At 50.4% G+C, this 18622-nt stretch overlaps 1 protein-coding gene across 7 annotated transcripts in view; it reads left to right on the forward strand.

Annotated features, from left to right (window-relative positions):
* Strump (WASH complex subunit strump) overlaps positions 1-18622 on the forward strand; it is a 164710-nt gene that overhangs the window by 86063 nt on the left and 60025 nt on the right. For 6 of the 7 annotated variants that reach the window (XM_077691422.1, XM_077691427.1, XM_077691424.1 and 3 more), the window contains exons 17-18: positions 13630-13720; positions 15683-15857. In XM_077691422.1, coding sequence (XP_077547548.1) covers positions 13630-13720; positions 15683-15857 — 266 coding nt within the window. The remainder of the gene's footprint in view (positions 1-13629; positions 13721-15682; positions 15858-18622) is intronic. The other variant, XM_077691425.1, reaches the window with a different exon arrangement.

Consider the following 18622-nt stretch of genomic DNA (forward strand, 5'->3'; position numbering starts at 1 on the left):
CAAGCTTGGTGGGGTCCCGCTTGGACTATGGGAGCGTGGTTTATGGGGCGGCAACAAAAACAGCGCTGAAAATGCTAGACCCAGTGCTTCACTTGGGGCTTCGCCTCGCGTCGGGCGCTTTCCATACAAGCCCCGTACAAAGCCTATACGTCGAGTGCGACAAATGGTCCCTAGATCATCAGCGAACATACATAGATCTTCTGTACGCTTTTAAAATTTCGTCGATAACCCACCATCCTTTCAAACCATTTATTTGTGATACACCCACGTCCCAACTTCTTCTTAATCGTCCATCTATCTCTGCTCCATTCTCACATAGGGTGAAACAGGAAGTGTCAGAATTATCTGTCACCTTTTCAGACACCTACAAATCAACCCTTTCCGACTTTTTACCACCATGGCAGCTGCGCCCCGTGTCGTGCAATTTGTCCTTTGTAGCGATTGATAAAAAACGAGTACCCACAGCTGCAATTCTTCAGCACTTCGTGTTCCTTCAAGATAAATACAAGTGTGCAGAATTCGTTAGCGACGCATCAAAAACAGCCCGTATCGTCTCGTGTGCTGCACACGGACCTGATTTTAGGGTATCTAACACTTTAAACTCGAAAAGCAGCATTTTTACGGCTGAAGCCTATGGGATATTTCTGGTTTTAAAGCACATAGTTCATCATAAAATTCCCAAGTCCATCATCTTCACCGATTCCTTGAGTGTAGTACGTGCATTGTCATCTAAGCAGTTCTGTAAAAACCATGTTATTCATCTAGTTTACAAAACTATTATGTCAGCTTATGCATTAAGTCTTGAAGTAACCGTATGCTGGGTGCCAGGTCACTCGGGGATCGCCGGAAACGAGACAGCAGATCAAATGGCCGCTGCTGCTGCACTTGCAAACACGGTTGACATAACCACAATACCGTACACTGACCTTAAGTCACACATCAGACAACACCTTCGCAATACATGGCAAGCACACTGGAATGAACAGGCAGACAACAAGCTACACGTTATAAAGACACTCTTGGGAGCATACACCACTGACACACACAACAAGCACAATGAAGTTACCCTGGCTCGATTACGGATAGGCCACACGCATGCAACACACTCATACCTGCTCTCGGGATCTCCAAGACCCTTGTGTAGCAGGTGTGGAGACGGCCTATCCGTGATCTATGTGCTACTTCAATGCAAAGCACTCCACACAACACGACAGAAACACTTCGCCGACCTCTACAGACAACACATTCCACTACACCCAGCATTGTTTTTAGCGGATGACCTCATGGTTCCTGTACAACGCACGTTTAAGTTTCTTAGTGACATCAAGTTTTTACACCTGGTTTCCTATCACGCGTAGTTGCTTTTAAACCCGATCTCATGCCACGCACCATCACAACCTGGCCTTTTACACCAGCCATCCTCATTGTCTTTTACTTAATTCACTTTGGTTTTTGTTGAACGGTTTTAGCGTTTACGGTCACATCCTTCATACCTAACCACCGTTTTGGCGCTGTTTGCCCTCGTTGGCCTTGCGCCATAAAACACCAACCATCATCATCATCAGCGCACCATTCTATTCTAATCACGAGTGCGTGCTTGCGATAAATGCAAGCGCACGCGCCTTGGTTGCCAAGGTCAAATGCCGTGGTGCCCAGTCAGAGATTAACCCTTTGAGGGTCACGGTCGTACATGTACGGCATCGGCAAACACTTTCAAAATGGTCAATGACGTACATGTACGGCATCGCTTGTATCTTTAAAAAGCGCGCCTTTTCCGCCAACTTCTCTTGCTTGGCATGTGCTGCCACACTTCGGAAATACGTCAAATTTTTTTCTTGCGCCGATGGCTCTTCTTTTTATTTTTTTATGATTTACTTCAGCGGCGCGCCAGCTATCGCTTGCGCATCCGCTAACGAGGGGGCGCGCTGGGTATCGCCCACCGGGTACCCGGGTGCCTCTCGCTTCTTGCACCTGCTACAGACCAAGGTCGCCTGCGACACTGATGAGGCGGTTTTCGCGTTTTCTTTTTGTATTTTATGAGCGGTGCGCCGTCTATCGCTCCCGCATCCGGCAGCGCGCCGGCGGGCGCGCAGCGGCTGGTTTCGTTATCGTCCTCCGGGCACTTCCCGCATTTTGCGCCCACGAAACTGATGTCTATCTGATTTCGATTCACTCAAAAGGTGCCGGCTGGTTACTCTCTCGTTTTTATTTAGAATTTTTCTTGAGTAACGCCATAATAAACCACATGTATGTGACAACACAAATGATTTTTTTGTCACTTTACGGTCCCCCCCAAAAAGTTTTGATTATTTTTTCTCGATATGTATTCGTCAGTAGAATTTAAATCCGTAATAAAAAAAATTGATCCTGGGGGGACGCATTTGGCGAAAAAATTCGGCCCTCAAAGGGTTAAGGCAGGGAAGGCTTTGGTTTGGTTACGTACATTGTCCCACGGTCCGAACAGTTTCTGCAAAGATAGGCGTGTCTGAGATAGCAGACTAAGCTTGTCAATTTTTTCCGCCCGGTCACATATAGAGGGAACTCAAGCAGGTCATGATGCACGTCTTCAGTTTGGTGCTCACAAGCACAGCATGTGTCATCGGCAAATCAAATACGTTAAAGGAATTTCTTAGTTTAGGCCACGTCAAGACGAAGGCAATGCAATAACGTGTCAACTGAACCACCGAGATGAGACGCACACGGGTATGCAAGGGACAGGTCCACTTGGTATAACAGCGACGAACGGTATTTATCGGTCAACCTGGTTTTCAAAGTAATGTGTGTGCTCAGTTGTTTCAAATAATTTTTGACGTCACATCTGGTAAAAGGCACGGTGTTGCACGTGGAATTTGAATGAGCGGTTGCTGCTAGTTGGTCAGGTCAGAGGCCTCCGGCAGAGATGGAGGCCTCGCGTTACCAATGCTTGCAGTCGCTGCTCTTGATGATTCGACAGACCATGAAGAACAGGTATAGAACATGCTGAGGCCTGACAGACAAGTGCAGCATAGGGTCGAAGCATAATGCTGATCGCGGCAGCCGCGTGGTTTCTTCTCCTGCGACAGGTGCTGCTAGCTTAACTCAAGGGGGTAAAGCGAGCTCCGAGACCGTACGAATCGTGGGCGCTGACATGATACAATTCCCATGCTTGCCAGATCAATTAAATTCAGCCTTCTAAAAAGTTGTACCGTAATTATTTTACTAAAACAAAGAACTGAAGCAAAATAGTTACAAATAATTGCCTCAGTAATTAAAACTAGCTTCATAAAAACTTTTAGTGTAATTAAGCTCGAATTAGCGGAGAAAGAGTAAGTGCGTAGTTCAGTTTTGGTTTCGATTTTTTTTAAAGTGTGCTAGGAAGTGGCGAGGCACTTGCGCCTGACTTGCGCAGTGTGTGTGTGCAGTCTCCAGCTCAGATCTGCGTGCGTACAAAATGTGTACAACTGGTACAACTCGGATGCACGCGCTGAGCAAGGGCCTCCCCGGGCGCTTGCGAGTGTTGCGACCGTGAAGGCCGACTGCAGCCGGGAAGACGTCCAGAGCTGAAGGCCAACGTATACTGTTTACTTCATAGCGAGAGGTGAGCCGAAGCCAAAGAACAATGCCCCGACGGACGAGGTTACAATACAGGACTCGAGCAGAGCGACAGCATCGATTCTCTGCTCTAACAGGAATGGTTTACAACGCTTGCGGGGGTCTATTTATACCCAAAAGCGGTAACGGTCAAAACGCAACAAGCTGCAACACGCCACGAACGTCACAGACACACACAACGCTCTTTCCAGAGTTCGTAAGCCGTTCATAGCCTCGGCGCACGTTGAGTCCGGGAGAGGGGAGAGGAGGACTTCGCTGAGTTCGCTGTGTCCTTGAAGAGCGTGGAGACGAGCCTCGCAGGCAGCCGCCGAAGTTTTGAAATGCGCCGAAAGTGAAGCGTCTGACGCGGCTTGTCGCAACTTGTCACCGACATGGTGGCGCCTGTTTTCAAAGGCGCACGTAGTGGCTTTGCCGCACAGCCGAGGAGTGATGCGGGGAAGTACTGCGGCGCTGGCCGATTCGTAACAGCTTCTCCGCTGGGGGTCCGAGATCCCGATGGATAAGGGTCTTCAACCGTTGTCCGGAGGGATGCTGTCGAAGTGAAGTGCTCGGCAGACGCTCAACTCCGGGCCTGGGCTGTACGACACCGTACTGGAGCTTCACCGGGCGGGTCACTGGACGAGTAGTGGCTCCTCAAGAACGTCTCTGGCTTGGTCAGGCAAGCAACAGAACAACACAGGAAGACAACCGCATCGCCGGCAAGTGCGAACACAAATCCACACTGAAGATCTACCAGGCTTTTAATTGCGAAAAAATACGCTAATAACTAACTACTCTAGTTATATTTTAGCCCAGCAGTACTTTAGACAAGTGACAAACCTGAAAGGTGACATTTCGCGTGATTGGAAATGTCCCACACAAAAAGAAACGAAATCGTAAAGGGTGAAACCTGCTCCAGGAAAAACAATGAAATTGAGAAAGTCAGGCATCTACAAGCCACTTCTCGCGCTGAGAGCTGCGATTCGAGCTCTCATCATTGCTCCGAGCTTTTCCCCTTCTGTACCGCACTTTAGGTGCAGCCGTTCTCTGAACGCTGTTGCGACCGCGTGAAAGGACACCGGTCGTCTTGTTCGACATAGGTCGAGCGCGCGGAGGAGTGAACGAGATTTTCCAACGTTCAAACGAGAGGCGCGCACTCCTTTTTGGAGGCGGCGTTCCCCTGGCGCGATGCGAGCTCACGGTTTTGCCCCTTCGCGTGCCCGCACTGAAACACGCGCCACAATTACGCGCGGAAGTTTTTTCTCTCTCCTCGTTGCTCGCCTTTTCGCGAACGCGTTCGGCAAGCGAACATCGGAACGCGTTTACGTTGTCTTGTCTAGGCTGGTCGGTTCCCGACTTCGGCTCAGCCACAGGCGACCCGGGAGCCTCAACTAGCTCAGCCGATGTTGGCCTATCATCGGGAGCATCAGCTGGGAGTGAAAAGGGCACGACGTGCTCATTAGACACCTGGTAGCTTCGAACAGTCACTACCTCGTTGTCCCTCGCGCTTTCGGCGACAGCCTCATCTAGCGAACACCGAAGGGTGTTTTCGTTCTGTTTTGCGGCTGTCAAGGCTACACTAGATCCAAGCTGCCCTGTCTCAAAAAACGGCTCAGCCGCCCCAGACACCTGAATCTCTACGAGCTCGGCTGGCCGTTGCTCGAGGTCAGCTACATGAGCTAGTGTCATGACGGAATTGGCTTGCTCAGTGGCGAGATCGTCATTTCTCCCAACTGAACCGTGCAAACCGTTCGCTGCCTCGGCTGCAGGCTTTGCCACCACATCGCTCGTTTCCGCACTACCGTCCGAAGGAACAACCTCCGTTTCAGCGGATTCGTGCGGCCTTTTGGTAACCTCATCGTTTACGCATTCCTCCGAAACGTCGCTATCTCGCCAAATGTTCACTTTAAAGTCGGTAGCCGTTCCCAAGGCCTCCCGCAAATTTGAACCGTCCAAACACTCCGCCGAGATCTCCGAAACAAACGCCGACACATTATCGCACTCAGTGGACACGCACTGCCCTCTGCCGCCTCTGCCGACAGTCTGAGCTAATGCGCCGTCGTTATCTCTCTCAGCAACCTTGCTGCGCTGCTGGGCCGCAACCGTCACCTCCGACTCGCGCTCCCGAGCGTCTGCTACTGGCAGCGCTGGCACGGTGCTTTCCTCGACAACGAGGTCTTTTTCGAGCAACAATTCTAACTCGGGCTTCACTTCTTCCTGCTCGAGTTGAATTTCATGCTCTAGGTGCTTGTTCTCCCGTTAGAGTCTCTCTCTTTCGAGCTTCTTTCTTTTCCCTGCGGATTCGCTCGATATCGAGGGCGTACCATCGCATCTTTTTCTCGTGTTCTCGTTTGTCTTTCCTCGCGTTCCTGCTGTCGTTTCTGCCTCTCGAACTCCTCACGCTGGTGCTCAGCCTCTGCCTCCGCCTCTGCGGCCTGACGTTTCGCGGTCTCCCTGCCATTGATCCGCTCAATGCATTCCGACAGCTCCTCATCATCAGCGCCGACAGCGAGTATAGCCTGTATCAGCTCTGGCTTTCTCAGCGCGTCCGTAACATCCAAGCGCAACTCTTTTGCAAGCTCCAACAACTGCGGTTTTTTCAACGCCTTCAAATTCATGGCCGGTCCCACTGCTCCAAAAATGTTTTGCGCGAATAACCCACGTGACAAAAACACACGCCCTACCAGCTATCCTCAGAAGCCTGGTAAAACTCAGTGAAGAAAAGTCCCGCACTCACCCTTGACCGCCGTGAATTCTGCGAAGTCCGAAGCCGCCTTGACGTCCGTGGTGTTGGGTCTCGCACCGCTGGCTTCAGGTGTTACGAAGTTGCCATCCGACCGCTGCCTACCAGTTGTTGCGACCGTGAAGGCCGACTGCAGCCGGGAAGACGTCCAGAGCTGAAGGCCAACGTATACTGTTTACTTCATAGCGAGAGGTGAGCCGAAGCCAAAGAACAATGCCCCGACGGACGAGGTTACAATACAGGACTCGAGCAGAGCGACAGCATCGATTCTCTGCTCTAACAGGAATGGTTTACAACGCTTGCGGGGGTCTATTTATACCCAAAAGCGGTAACGGTCAAAACGCAACAAGCTGCAACACGCCACGAACGTCACAGACACACACAACGCTCTTTCCAGAGTTCGCAAGCCGTTCATAGCCTCGGCGCACGTCGAGTCCGGGAGAGGGGAGAGGAGGACTTCGCTGAGTTCGCTGTGTTCTTGAAGAGCGTGGAGACGAGCCTCGCAGGCAGCCGCCGAAGTTTTGAAATGTGCCGAAAGTGAAGCGTCTGACGCGGCTTGTCGCAACTTGTCACCGACATGGTGGCGCCTGTTTTCAAAGGCGCACGTAGTGGCTTCGCCGCACAGCCGAGGAGTGATGCGGGGAAGTACTGCGGCGCTGGCCGATTCGTAACACGAGGCTGTCATTTTTTCTTCACGTTAAGCACCCTATCTATTGCCCCTTAACTGACGCCGGAACAGCGATTCCGATCTGACCTTGACTACCGCAAGTTCACTACATGCTGCGGAGTGGCAGCCAGCGATCGTTCCCGTTGGAAGAGAAATAAAAGGAGCTTTTATAATCGTTCGGTTCCAGTTTTTTTATTCATGGAACTTCTTACAGCTCTCCGTGCTTCGAACTTTCGCGCAAACGTTCGTGAAGGTAGAACGAAAAAATAGGTAACGAAATGCGGTTTCTTTTTTAATCAGTCACAATAAATCAATAAGTCCATGTTCTCTCCTCGCGCGCTCTGTGCGGTAAATTACTGCCCATCCAATACTGCGCATTCAGTCCCGCAAGCTTTCCCTTTGAAGTGGTGGAAAGCAGCTGAACTGGACGAATAGACAGAAAGGAAAATGGGACACGCCGCGGACTGTATTTCGCATACTCCCTTGGCATGCATTCTTCCACTCCGTTGGCCTGCGATCGACCGCGCTCTCTCGTTCCTGTGCTTCAAAGCGCGGCGACTCACTGGCAATATCAGCGTTGGCCCATGCGATGCTTTTTTTTTGTGAGTGAAATACTGTATTAAGGACGAGAGGCCATGAGGCCCTGTGGGGAAGTGAGGATGGCGGAGGGGGAGCAGAAAGGGAGAGGTCACAATTCATCGCAATTCACACAGTGTACACACTTCTAGTTGTAAGGTCCTATTCACAAGATGCACATTTCACTCTGTCAGTGGCACCAAAATGCACAGTTTGCACTGTTGACATTGGTCGTGGATGGGAATGGCCAGTCCGGGAAAGTCTGTCAGACCGCTATACCACCTTGTACAGACCGTTTTCAAGCGCGTACTGGGTAACTATTTCTAGAGTAGCGGGGTCTTCACGGACGCGACTAACATGCTCCAGTTCAGTCGTGGGTGCAGGACCCACAGTTAGCAGTTGACGGCGGTTACGGGCGAATATAGGACAGACCCAAATTAAGTGGAATAGATTTGGTATGGCATTACTACTGCAGTGGGGGCATCGGTGCAGTTGAGAGCCTGCCGGGGCTGACCACTTATGTACAATGTGTGGTGTGTACGCTGCATTTGCATACACTTTATTGGCAAATACCTCGCCCGAACGTGAAAAGGGCTTGAGAGGCGCAAGGATGCCAACCGGAGTTTCAGCTTGCAAACGCTTACTGCTTTCTTTTTTGAGGAGACGTAGCCGGAGTTGCCAATCTGCTTGGAGAGAGGGGACGGGCGTGGCGGGCACCGTGGGAGGTGATAGTAGCCTCTCCCTGGCTGCGTCGTGAGCCATGCGGTTGCCTTGTGCGCCGGAAGTATGTCCCGGAGTCCAAACAATGCGAATTTTGAATCCTTCAATTTGTAGGTCTCGTATCGTGGTCAGGATATTTGTCGCCGTGATGTTCGGGAAAAATGGACGGTTCAATTCTCGGACAGCAACATAAGAATCCGTGATAATGCGAAATTTCTTCGCGCTAAGATGGGCGGAATGGTCATAAAAATGCCGGGTGGCTGCCAGAATTCCCAGAAGTTCTACTTCTTCTACAAGGCCGTATGTGTTGGAAATTTGCCGGGATCCATTCAATTCTGGCAGGTCTGTAGATGTCCAGGCAATGGCCGCCATCATCCCACTCAAAGACACGTCGGTGTAAATGTCAATTTCGTCGCCTGCCTTGTCATCTGCGAGCGTGCGAACGTATTGTTCGCGCACTATTCGGTTATGGCGCCGGATCGGGCATCGACGTGGAATACCGATGGAGGGGCGTTCCCACGGAGGAATTGCTGGCGGCAAATCCGTGCTGTCAGAGTCGCTGTTTAGGCGGTCCCATTTCTGAAGTCTTTTTCCCTGTGGCGAATGGTCCAGATGATATTGGAAACGCAGTTTGGTCTCTTCAATCAGATTAGTGAGAGGCGGAAGAGGAACTGCTTCGTGGAGAGTATCTACCCGGGTGAATGAGGGGAGGCCACTAATCACCCGGAGAAGGTGCCGATTCATCTTGTGAAGAGCATTAACACGTGACTGTCGTAGCTCATAGACCGGGAAGCCGTAAGTGAAACGTCCATGTGCCATGGCACGCGCGAGCATTGTGTGTGTGTGTCAATAAAAGTTTTACATTGAGCTAATGCCACAGTTCACTTCACTTCGTTTGTAACGCATTGAGCGACTCGCAAAATGTCAGAGAATGGCAAATAAAGCGGCACTGCGCAAACATGCACGGAGATCATACGGAGATTCATTTTTCTGTGCGCCCAGTATGGATCAGCTGACTCCTTGGCGTCCTCGCGCATGCGATCAGTCGCATTCGAGCTTGCGCGCAAGTGTTGTGTGAGCGTTGCCACATCTTGCTCAAATAGTCTCACTACATATAAGTCACACGTACGCTAAACCGAAAGCACGTCGGTTACCTACCCACAGGAGATAAACTACGCAATGCTGTCGACGCCGCCCACACAAAATCCGCCTGGCCAGCGGTTCGCCATGTTACAATTATTCCCGGCATGCTTCGCTAGCCGGACACGGAAACGCCACAGTAGCTCGTTGCCAGATTACAACCCATCGCTTTCGCCATTTTTAGTAAGCAAAAGCTCAGCTGGCAACCTTCAAATCGTTGTATCATGTCTGCCACTGTGTGTCGTACGGTTCCAATGCATTGGCTCAGCGGCGCGCTTTCCCTCTAGAGTCAGTATACTATCTCTTTGGCTTAACTCTTTCGTTACGGCAGAAAAATGGCCGATTTTGAGTGCTTCCACAAAAGGTTTGTTTTTCTCTTGAGCTACTGGACACGCTTAGCCTTGCTATGCATAAAATTGTAGCTCATAGATTGCTCTTCCAAACACAAAGCAGCAGTTTTGTTAAAGGTACAATTACTTAGTTTATTCGTCAAGTAATCAGAAAAAAGCCCCAAGAAAAGTACACAAAAAACACAAATCGGCAATTTTACCGAGGCTAAAAATTATTTCAGGAATTTTAAGATAAACAAATTGTTCCTACGTTCCTTGGCTATGATTCAATATATAAATCAACAGTGTACACCAAGGTTTGGAGTTTTGAGGCCCCGTCACCCTAGCGGAACTGACGGCTGTGCCACACCGCAAAGGCACTGAAGGGTGAGTGAGTCTCTGTAAAATGTGCATCAAAGCATACTCTTTTGTGTTCTCGCACAAAATCCATATCAGTTCGGTGGTAAAAAAACACGAAAAAAAAAATCCAGCACTCTTGAGAAGCGTCTCGCACCGCCCTGCAGCGCTAATCTGACACGAGCGCCAGGTTATCTTGAAGGTGATAGCGCGATACGGCGCGATGCAATTGGCAAAATATCCTGGCCGTACGTTGTTAAAGGGGCCCTGAAAGGCATTTTGAGCACACTAAATGAACTAGCGCAATCGCTAGATTGGGTCGCCAACGTCACCTGTGCCAAGTATTACTCTTTTACGCGCAGCGGAAAGCTCACACTTTTGTTGCAAAGTTTGTCGCTTTTTTCTCACCCTTTCCTTCGTGTTTTTGGACGCCGCCATCTTCACATGTCTACATCATCGATTCCCAGATGTTCGTCATGAGCTAGACATCCTGCTATTGGGCGGCTTTTTCACGCACTTCCGGCAAAGAGATGAGTCGTCTGCTCAGCGTCGGCTCGCCGGCTGATCTGCCAGCGGAGTGCCGAAGTGCTTTGACATTTTACGACAAACGAAACAAGTGTAAACAAACGCTTAACCGTTTGTATTGAATGCAACACGGCCATAACACGACGTGGATTTTATCTTACGTGAGTACGTACCATAAAGAAAGTCCCGTGGCACTTCTTTGGTGCAATCGCAGAGAACGCCCTGAGCCGAATGCCCGGGTTTGACGCGTACATTTTATTCAACTTCAAAACAATCCAGAGATGCGTTTCGAACGAACGCAACGTCACAACATGCGTTGCAAGTCTGAACCGCGATTGACAGACGATGAGTTGCCTCCTCCTGCCCGTCGTAAATTCGGCACTCACCTCACACCCGGTTTGCGGGGACGAGCAGCAAGTCACAACTATGGCGCGCAAGCGAGAAGGCTTTTAGCCAGGCACACTGCACATACCCCATGCGAGGTTGAGTGGTACGTCGTTCGAGAAAGATAATCCAGACCATGGGAAGCACTATCCACCCGCAGAAGTACAATGTCGCATTTCATCGCGAAACGAACGCGTCCACAACACACAGGAGGCGATGCACACACACACACACACAGCTTCGGTCGCTGCATTGGCTTAGCTGCAAGCTTCGTTCGGACAATCAGCGATGCTACGACGATACAGAGCTGCGTGAGGACGACGTGCTAACCACTTCACGTATTTAAAAATACAGGGGCAAAGAACTAGGTTCATCGGAAGTAAAAAATCTTTCCTCCATTATAGTGCCTGAAATATACTGGCTAGTGTGCCGAGGGCGGGCTCCAGGCGGGCGCCGGGAGCGATGTACGCGGCCGTCTGCCGCTTGGGGCGCTGCCGTGCGGGAGTGTGCGCGTTCATCCGGCCCGAGCAGATCGCGCGGTTACCTCCGAGCTGCGTAGCAGACGGCAGCGCGGCAGAACTTTCCATTCCCGCTTGCGACGAAAGCGAGCGAAAGCGACGGGAATTCTGTCGCGCAACCAAAATTTGTCCCAACCATTCGACAAAAACGATCGTCGCGCGACAAAGCGACGGAATTCCTGCCGCTCTCACTCTCTTTCGTCGCAAGTGCGAACGGGCCTTTATGCGCAATCTCCGCCCCACATAAAACAAGCTCTTGCTTGTCGCCTGAGCATACGGTTGATATCTGACTACGTTACACTGTGCTTGCCAGTGTATTTAAACGATGTCACTAGGTTTGAAACGTACGTGCTCGGCGTGCAGCTTTGTAAACGCAAGCGGTTTCACATACGCACGCTATTTTGCTGCTAATAGAGTTTTAGTACAGCGTTTGTGGCCTTTGCATACGCTAAACGCTAAATTTTTGCGTCCTGCTAGGTGACATCGCGATGGGAGTTTTAGTAGAGCGTCTCATCAGTTTTGCGTAGCGACACACTAATGCATACGGCGCCATCTGTCAAATGTTTTCCGAAATGTCTCGCCGGCTGATCTGCTAGCGGAGTGCCGGAGTGTTTGGACATTTTACGACTATCCAAACAAGTGCAAACAAACGCTTTCCCGTCAGTGTTGAATGCAACACATGGGTGCAGCTTGTCAGAACACGGGTTCTCGCTGATCGAGTGCAGCGTTGGTTTGCTCTTCGCCTTTACGTTCATCGCCGCTGATAAAGCGATCCGATCCGGCGCGTTTTGTGCACGGGTTCTGTGTCGGTTGAAAATGTCTTTTTTCACATGCCGCCGGTAGTAGGAATTACAACCACCGCAAAATAACACCCGGCACCAGCGGGGCCACATCTGAGACCGCGCTTTTTGGATAAACAGTGCGCGGTGCACCAAAGGGAACGAGCGCACGATTCTCCCCACGCGGCTGCGAGTTCGCCGCCGATACTAACTGCAGGTACACCGCGAAAGGGCGAGGCCAGGCCGCACACATGCGGCCAGGTCATTCGTTCGCTTTTCCAGCCTGTGTCCATGGTGTCTACAGAGATGAAAAAGCCGAAAGAGCTGGCCCGTAGCAGACGGCAGTCTGTGGGAGCGCAATAGCGGAAGTACGTCACCGCTGAGGAGTGGAGCATCATGGGAGGGGAGGCCAACAGAGAAGAAACAGTTGAAAGGAGGAGGAAATACGGCGCGACGATAATTTGCGGTTTTTTATTTACGATTTCTCAGCTAATACTCATCGCTTTAACAAAATTCTTGCAGGAGGAGATTGCTAATACATTGCTTTATTTGGTTACATGTACATCCATGCATCGGCGGAAGGCATTTCAGGACCCCTTTAAGACCCTAAACAAAAAAGTAAAACCGCAGTCGTCAGATAAGAAGCAAGTTTTGTTTTTAAATACAACGCGGAGTCGCAAAGAAATTACGTGCCAGCGCTTGATGAAGTGCGAGGCACCTGAACCAGAGCTTCGTCGTCCAAACTGAAATCTGAATATCCAACATCGTTGCTTGACCCATTGCTGCTGCTGGAATAAAAAAAAATCGACAGCAGGAGCTGCCGAAGTGCTTGCTACAACAGTCGGACTGTGCGAAGTGCGGCGCGAACCCGACGCCATTTTCCTCCTAATCCCCTCTACCTTCGGTTGAAATTTCTCTTGCTACATCGCCACCACACGCGACACAGGAAGAAACGAAACCAAAACTGAAAGAGAAGTTGCCAATGAACACACCAGATGGCGATAGTTGTCTGTGGAGCGCGGGTTTTAGATTTTGCGGGAGATTTGAAATCATCGGAAGCCGGCTTCCGATTACCAATGGCACCGGAGTGAACGAGTCTACCCAGGCTAAGTGCTTGCGGCTTTATCTGGCTGCCCTAGGAAGCGCCGTATCCCCCATTCCTCCTGTCTTGTTCTTGCTCCGTGACCATGTGTGCAACAGTAGTGGCGGCATTTTCCCGGTGGCTGACTTGCCCCTGAGAAAAATGCCATATGCGGAGCATCAGCTTGTGTCGCACTGAGTGGGCACGGTTGGTGAGTCACTGCTCTCTTTGCACGTGCAGGACCACGGTGTATGTGGACCAGTCCAACGCCTGGTTTGATGTCAAGTCGCATGCGGAGGTGGTCAACCTGAGCCTCTTTTCCCTCCTACAGGTATGGCTCCCATTTCTCGGCTCCACTGTGGCACGTCAGGCATGCGGGGCGGTGTCACAGTTGCTGCACCCATGACGTTTTCCGTCACGCACGGAAACGACCGGCCCGTGTTACAGGGATGTGCCTGTCACTGAGAAGGCGATTACACTTGGCCCCGTAGCTTTGCTGCCCCGAGAGGCTCACCCATGCCGGGACAGGTGGCCCCCTAGCCCCAGATCCCCCGGCATCACCCCAAAGCAGACTGCTTTCTCAGAGGAATGGCTGAGCATGCCACAGTGGCACGTGCTTTAAGGGTTTGAGGAGTGGAAATTTTCCAAAAGATCAGTTTTCTGTAATAATTTCATTTGCAATGTACAGGTCCTAAAGAATGTTCGTGCAAAATTTTGAAGCTATACCAGAAGTACGGTATTTACAAAGCTGCCGTCCTTTGAAGTGGCCTAAATGACCATTTTTGCTTATGTTTTCTCGGAAGCAATTTTTCTCCCACGAGGTGAACTGTGGGGCACAATATCTTGGGATGCACTGGTCAGATCTGCATCGTTCTTGCTGTCTTTGAAAGCTTGTGGACTGAATAGGGCAACAAAACTGCAACGGTGTGTAGAATTTCTCTTTGCTAGCACATGCTGTTGCTTTTATTCATCACCTGACATTTATTAGGTTTACAGTGTTTGCAGGAACAAAGCTAAAATATTTCTGCGGTATAGTTGCACTCTCTGGTCCTTCTAGAGCACAAAGGGATAAGAAGTATTCGAGTAATTCTTCAGTAAATAATGTGAAAACTGCCCGAAATGAAACGGCATATTGTGTCGCGCAGCTCTGATTTTATACTACATAGATGAAAACAGACTGCATATTTGTGCTCGGGATGCTAAAGTACACCTTCTGTGAAAATCTCGAGCACGCAGGCTCAAACATAACAAAAATATCCTCGAGACCAGTGTCCCCCCCTTCGTTTGGCATGGTGCCGTACAGGCTCTGTGCGACGTGTGTACAGGAAGATGAGGGCAACGATTCGTTGCAGGCACATGTAGGCTCTCCCGAAGGGGCAAAAGGCTTGGCTGTTGCTTAATCAGAGACAGGAAAAAGAAAGGGGGGGGGGGGGGGGGGGGCCAGTAGAGCGACACGTGCTGCTCTGACCCTGTTGTTGCGTGGCTCCCCGTGAAACCTCGGAACTAGAACGACAGGTAAGTGCATGTTGGCAGTGCTACGGCTGCCACAAAGCTTCAAAGGTGCTCAGTAGAGGGGCTGTGGGAACGTTGCGGAGGAAGCAGCACTGGTGGGGTGCAACGGGGCAGTCACAGAAGCGCAATCACTTGTTCATTGCGCTCATGCCGAGAGGGCTGCACAGGGCGACTGCCTGGCTGTTTCATGCTTGTGCGGTGCAGACCACCTATGATGTATGCTGCAGATGCTGCGAAGGCCTGCACTCTGAGTGGTACCACACTGGGACCAAAATGTGCACCGACACTAAGCACTCTTCACTAGCCATCACTCAAACGAACCCCTGTGTGGGGCCCCTTGAATATTCTCAACGATGGTCAGGGGAGAGACATTGCGGGCCGCGTGCCTGCACACTTTAGCTCAGTAGAAATGCCAGCTGGGCGGGTTGGTGTGCATCCATGCACTACTCAAAAGCAAAGGCCAAGCAAGGAACACGAGCACTGCTAGCAACAGAATTTTATTCTGGAAAACGAACACATACACGTATACACGGAGCAAGAATCTGCGTCATCACCAAAAACATTGGTAGCCTCGATACATTTGATGGAGTGGCGTTTCAAATGTATAGAGGCTATCAATGTTTTTGGTGGTGACGCAGATTCTTGCTCCGTGTATGTGTTCGTTTTCCAGAATAAAATTCTGTTGCTAGCAGCGCTCGTGTTCCTTGCTCGGCCTTTGCTTTCCCAATGGTGAGGATTTGCTGCCAGCTGTGGTACCTGCCTGGTGGCGTGCTGCCTGCAGAAGAGCGTGGGCACCCCGGGCCTGACGGGGCTGGACCGGCTGCTGTCCTTCATGATCGTCAAGGAGCTGCAGGCTGTGCTGCGCTCGCTGGAGAGAGGCGTGCTCAGGGACAGGTCGTGGCAGGAGCTGCTCGCCGGCATGGGCCAGGCACTGCAGCCGCTCGACGGGCTGGTCCGTAAGTGGCCGGCCTCGCTGCTGCTGCGGCGTCACCTTTCCTGGTCAGCACAGCCAGCCGTCATCTGAGCTGGCAGCACACAACACCACCCGAACTGAAATAAATAACAGCCAAAACGGACCTGCAATGAATGAACACATGCGACTGCAAAAAATAACGTACGTGAAGGTTCACCACAGCTAGCTCAGCTAGCCCTTTGCTGACCTCTATGGAGAGGCGAAACCAACCTAAAGCAGAAAAAATCACCACAATCGAAAAAAAAAAACTACGGTGTTTAAAGTACTCAACCCAAATAGCCAAAACCGACCTAAGAGAAGCAAAACCACAAAAGGGTCTAAAAAAACAGCAGCTGAAGTGGACCTATAAGGTAATGAAACTGGCCAAAATCCAATTTATAATGCATAAAGATATCATCAACAGATTATATATGCAATAAAAATATTAATTCTGAAGTATGACAAACCATTGGAACAAAAAAAAAAAACAAAAAAACAAACAAGCAAAGGCTCCAATCCAGTCTGGGAAGGTGGTTGTACTGCGAAGCTGTAAACGACACCCACAATGATTATCCATGCAGTGTCACTTGTATTCACACACGGGGCTCTACAAAGACTGAAACCAGAGACTCTGCCAGCCGTTATCTGGGATACGCGGGGACGGCTTGCCAACGGAGCAGCGTCGGCAGAAACAAAACGGAGACGAGCAGCCTACGTGGGGTCAGCAGGAGGAATGCACGCACAGCTGTGGCGTCATCTCTCTCACTGCCTCCCCCTCCCATACGCCCAAACCAAAGCACTGTCTGTCTCCCCGTCTGCGCACGTGCGGGCGTGGCTTAGTCGGCAAGGCGATGGGCTCTGGCGCTGCTTCTGTTTGGGCCCAGGTTCGATCCCTGGTGGTGCCAGTGGCTTGTTTGTGTAGCCTGGGTGTAGCCAGTAGTAGCCTGGGAGTTTTCTGTTGATGTGGAGACGAAAATTTCCTTGGCTGTTTAGAGCTTCGCAGTAAAAAACAGGATTTGAGCCCGGGTATAGACGTTTGCTACTCAGGAGCAGACCAAATGGTTCTAGGTGAGTGCCTAGATGGTGCCGAGCGTCGCTTGGCTGTGCTGACTGGGAAACTGTTAGCGGGCATTGTTGTTCGTTGACCTCTTGCTGTCGTAGATGCAAGGACGGCGTGGCGTAGCTTTTGTTGCGGCCACCTGGTGCGTCGCCTTGGGGCGCCAGCTGTCTGCACACACGTCTTCACTGAGCCACAGAAGGGGAGAGGGCGGGAGCAGTTGAGGGGCTGGCCAGCAGGAAGTGTGCACAGGTGCCGACAAAACGGAGCCTAGTGTGCTGGCAGTTGATTTCGCAGAGCATCGAAATCACCGAGCGCTGCACTAGAAATCATCAAAGCACACATTATGTAGTCATATACCAACAGTATGTGCCATTGAGTATACCCAGAATGCTTGTTTAGAGGACAGAGAAACAAAATTTAGAGGACATGTACTTCAAGGAACGTACAGCCTTTGTCAAAATTTTCTAGGCCGCGGCGAAAGTGCACAGCCCGCAAAAAACCCAAAGTGCAAGCTTACCTCTCGAGCGAGACTTGCACATTTTATGCTAGAAAGCTAGAAAAAACACCTGTGTTTCTTCCTGTCATAAAACATTTTGGTCACAGTCAAACGTTAAGCTTATGCTTTGAATTATTTGTAGCCCAGAAACCTTTGGCGTGGCCTAGAAAATTTTGACAAACACTGTGCATGCCTTTTTGATGCACACTTCACTCAAATAAGCTGCATAATTAGGAAGCTCGTTTCCCACAACAGAACCTATGATGTCATATGCTGAGGCCAGAAAAAGCAAACGCAAATTAGGCAGGGCTTATAAGCTTGCCAAGTGAGCTATTTATGGTTAAATTTAATGCACATTCTTTTTATACCAGTAAGAATGGTGGGGTAAACAATGGAAGTTACAAAAATACACGTAAACATAGAAGTACCGATGCGCACTGCTGTTGGTACTGGGTGCACCATGCTTGTTTTAGCTGCATAGCAGTCCGCCACTTTGGAGTTGTCTTCCACGACACTGGCCGATTGGCGTAAGTGGCGTTGTCTTACGTGACCCTGTTTGTCGAGCATACCCTTATTGTTTCGCGGAACAGTTGCTTTCTACCGTAATAGAATCAAGCCAGGTGCAAATACGGTCAAAAAGAAAGCAGCACTGGACAACAGTCCGTGGGTAAGTACGGTAGCGCCATTTGGGAGGACTGACGCTAAGCACGCTGCAGAGCCTAATGACGCAGTGGAAGTTCGTTTCAATATTCGCCCTTGTGACTTCATGGCAGACGCCACGAAAACACACGATTTGGTGGGACAATCAAAATTTTTCACATAAATTGATTAATTTCTCAGTGAATACGGCATCGTTTGCTGCCGGACAAGTGCTGGGGGCACTATGAAACACGAAATCTTTTGAATAAAACAAACTAGTATTTTGTCTTAATGGCCCGTTGAAGGTTCGCTTGAATAAAAGGTGGACGTAGTGAACGCGTTGTGGCCTTTGAATTATGTAAGACTCGGGTACTGGTTCCTACAGGGGTAATCTGATACAGAGGCACCAAGGCATGTGTTCACAAATAGGGCGTATTTAGGCATTAGAAGGGCGAAGAAAACAAATGATCTCCCTCCATGGGAATGCACCAGGTACGCTCGTGTAAGCCAAGGCAATGGAATGCTGCAAGGGGCGGACGAATGTGGCCATCTTGGGCACGCTGTCACTGCCGAC

Source organism: Haemaphysalis longicornis, unplaced genomic scaffold (genome assembly GCF_048455015.1).
Source record: "Haemaphysalis longicornis isolate Haplotype H1 unplaced genomic scaffold, Haemaphysalis longicornis Haplotype H1 scaffold_10, whole genome shotgun sequence".
In the NCBI taxonomy this organism is placed as follows: Eukaryota; Metazoa; Arthropoda; class Arachnida; order Ixodida; family Ixodidae; genus Haemaphysalis; species Haemaphysalis longicornis.